The 2,570-nt window shown below is 42.5% G+C and overlaps 2 protein-coding genes across 2 annotated transcripts; one reads left to right on the forward strand and one right to left on the reverse strand.

Annotated features, from left to right (window-relative positions):
- Nucleotides 1–399: 399 nt before the first annotated feature.
- On the reverse strand, nt 400–1,381 carry PHALS_09233 (uncharacterized protein; the record flags this gene model as incomplete). The annotated part of the gene is made up of 3 exons (XM_024724697.1): nt 400–507; nt 570–677; nt 746–1,381. 3 exons carry the CDS (start codon nt 1,379–1,381, stop codon nt 400–402), a joined length of 852 nt encoding a protein of 283 aa, XP_024575547.1.
- Nucleotides 1,382–1,485: 104 nt separating this feature from the next.
- PHALS_09234 (Lysosomal & prostatic acid phosphatases) lies at nt 1,486–2,316 on the forward strand (the record flags this gene model as incomplete). Its single annotated transcript, XM_024724698.1, has 1 exon — nt 1,486–2,316. The coding sequence occupies one exon, from the start codon at nt 1,486–1,488 to the stop codon at nt 2,314–2,316; it is 831 nt and encodes a 276-aa protein (XP_024575548.1).
- Between the last annotated feature and the right edge of the window lie 254 nt (nt 2,317–2,570).

The following is a 2,570-nucleotide window of genomic DNA, read 5'->3' on the forward strand; positions in this document are numbered from 1 at the left end:
AAAGCCGATATTTATTCATTTGGAGTTCTGCTTTCGGAGCTTGACACTTGTGAAGCTCCATACTACGACACATTTGGGACAAATGGGGAGAAAATGAAGCCTTTTCATGTTCTCAAAGAAGTTTTGGATGGTACATTAAGACCGAGTTTTACAGCAGGATGTCCGCAGCGTATACGTAAAGCAGCTGACGATTGTTTCCAGCACGATCCGCATTCAAGACCGTCCGCTGCAGAGCTAGTGAGGATGCTAGAAGGCTAATTTGTACGACACATTAATGATAAGACAACAAACAATCAGTAGAATAATTTACAATAAACAGCAATTGACTTGTGATAAGTTTGACTGAATGGTAATTATACAGATAAGAAGTTCAACTATATGTTTCCTGCTGCTTTGGTGCTAGTCAAATTCGTCGTCGTCAAAGTCATCGTCGTCATTCTCAAGAAGAACCTCGCCGTCGTTCTCCTCTTCGTCGTCATATTCCACCTCGTCGTCGTTATCCCAAAACTGAATGGCCAAGTATCTGTTAGAAACGAGCAACCATTTTTATCGAATCAATCATCACTCACCCCGTCAGCTAGTAATGCATTATTAATGTATTCCATGAGCTTGTTCATTCGCACTGCGTTTTTGGACGTATACTGCTTCTGTGATAGTTCTACCAGCGGGTCGTATGTCTATTAAGCCCACAATTCATCGTTAGTTACTTCTGTAAATCACCACATTGCCATTCATTATTTCTTACCGCTGGTGAGAAATCCACTTCATTCGTTCTACCATACTCTACGAGCGATATAACGTCTTCGTATCGTTTTTGTTTCATCAAAGCCATAAGAAGTGATTGGAATGTCTGTTCTACAGGTCGTACTTCATGCTGCGAGGTGATGATACTCTTGATCATCGTCATAGCTTCATCCACTCTGTATGCATCTACTAGTGCCTCGATCATTGCATTTAAGGCTGGAAGATCCAGTATAATATTCCTATCTTTTACTGCATTAAAGAGCAACAAGGCGTCCTCTAGCCGCCTCAGTCGAAGGCACGAATCCAACGTGTAAATGGCTGCCAGTTGTGTTGTATCATCCACTTTACAGTTTGGCTGAGATAAAAGATGAAGAAAAATTTGAGCAGCTTGAGGAACTTGATGTGGCTGTCCGCGCTTGGCAACGAGTAGCACCAAACGTTGTAGCAGCTGCTGATCGCAATGACTAGAATCTTGTTGTAGCGTTTCAAAGGCAGCAAGCGCGTGCGACGGCTCGCAACTTGCAATGCTTCTCTCCAATATATTTCGTTTGTCTATTGAAGATACTGGTAGCGCGCCCAGGGCTAATGACCTCGATAGGCCACGTATTAGTAGACGCTGGACGACGCCTCGGTGCATGAAGCTGCACACCATAATAAATCAACTATATAAAAACTTTTCTGCCAATCAAACAACGTAATGTTTCGACCAATCATTGATGGCTTTCATTGCAACGCTGGAGCATGGCTCCTCGACCAAAGTCTCCTGCTAGTTTAAGCTTAATCAATCAAGCTGACAACTTAGAGTGTGCGAACGAGAATGATTTGACTTTGTATCATGTACTTGTGTTGTTTCGTCATGGTGATCGATCTCCAATAAGTCGCAATGTCAGCACTAAAGTAAAAATGACGCAAATCGATACGGAGTTTTGGGCCTCTCGCTTGGCTGATCTCAGCGTTGTTGATGCGCTTAATAGCGGGACACAAGTAGTGACTTTCCACAATGGTAGATGTAGTGAAGAAAGCTGCTATGGTCAGGATTTTAAGATGCCTCCACCACCTAAGCAAGGTGGACGTTGGCCTTGTGGGCAGCTAACAGCCAAGGGGATTGACATGATGAAGAAGAAGGGTGAATGTTTACGAGAGAGGTATAAAAATTTGCTCAATCATATGGAAGATCCGACCCAACAAGTATATGTAGAATCCACAAATATTCGAAGAACCATTCGCTCAGCACAGAGTCTGCTGGCTGGACTCTTTCCCGACTACTTTACAAATGTCGATGCCGAGAAAAAGTTGGCGATCAGAAAGAATCTTGAGAGTCAAGAAACTCAACACAGTGTGCTGATAAATGGAGAGATGAAGAAACAGGAGGTGTTTGTGATCCACGCCGACGACTCCAATAGTCTAGTGCCACAACATTCCAATGAATTATATACCGATCTAGGAAAAATTCTGGATGCAGAGATTAAGATGCATGGACCACCAGGTTTTCATGAAGCTTTACAAAAGGTAAGTACAATCATTGGCGCAGGATCGGACAAGCTCATTGGCTGGACAAGATGTAAGTGCTAATTTTGATTATTTGTTGGGTTTGCTTGTGTATGTGACGGTCAATTTGATTATTGTGTTAAAAGTACGTGAAGCTTTGGTCTGTTATAAGGCACACGGGTTAGCCTTTCCAAATGGCCTTGATCAACAACTCTTTATGCAAATCTGTGAATACGACGCTTGGTTATGGCATCATTTCTACGGGAAGATGGCCATGTGTCGTTTAAGCTTTAAAAGTGGTGTGCAGCGTCTTTATTTATATTTAAACGATGTTATCA

The sequence above is a fragment of the Plasmopara halstedii genome (genome assembly GCF_900000015.1).
Source record: "Plasmopara halstedii genome assembly, contig: Scaffold_364, whole genome shotgun sequence".
NCBI classification, from domain to species: Eukaryota; Oomycota; class Peronosporomycetes; order Peronosporales; family Peronosporaceae; genus Plasmopara; species Plasmopara halstedii.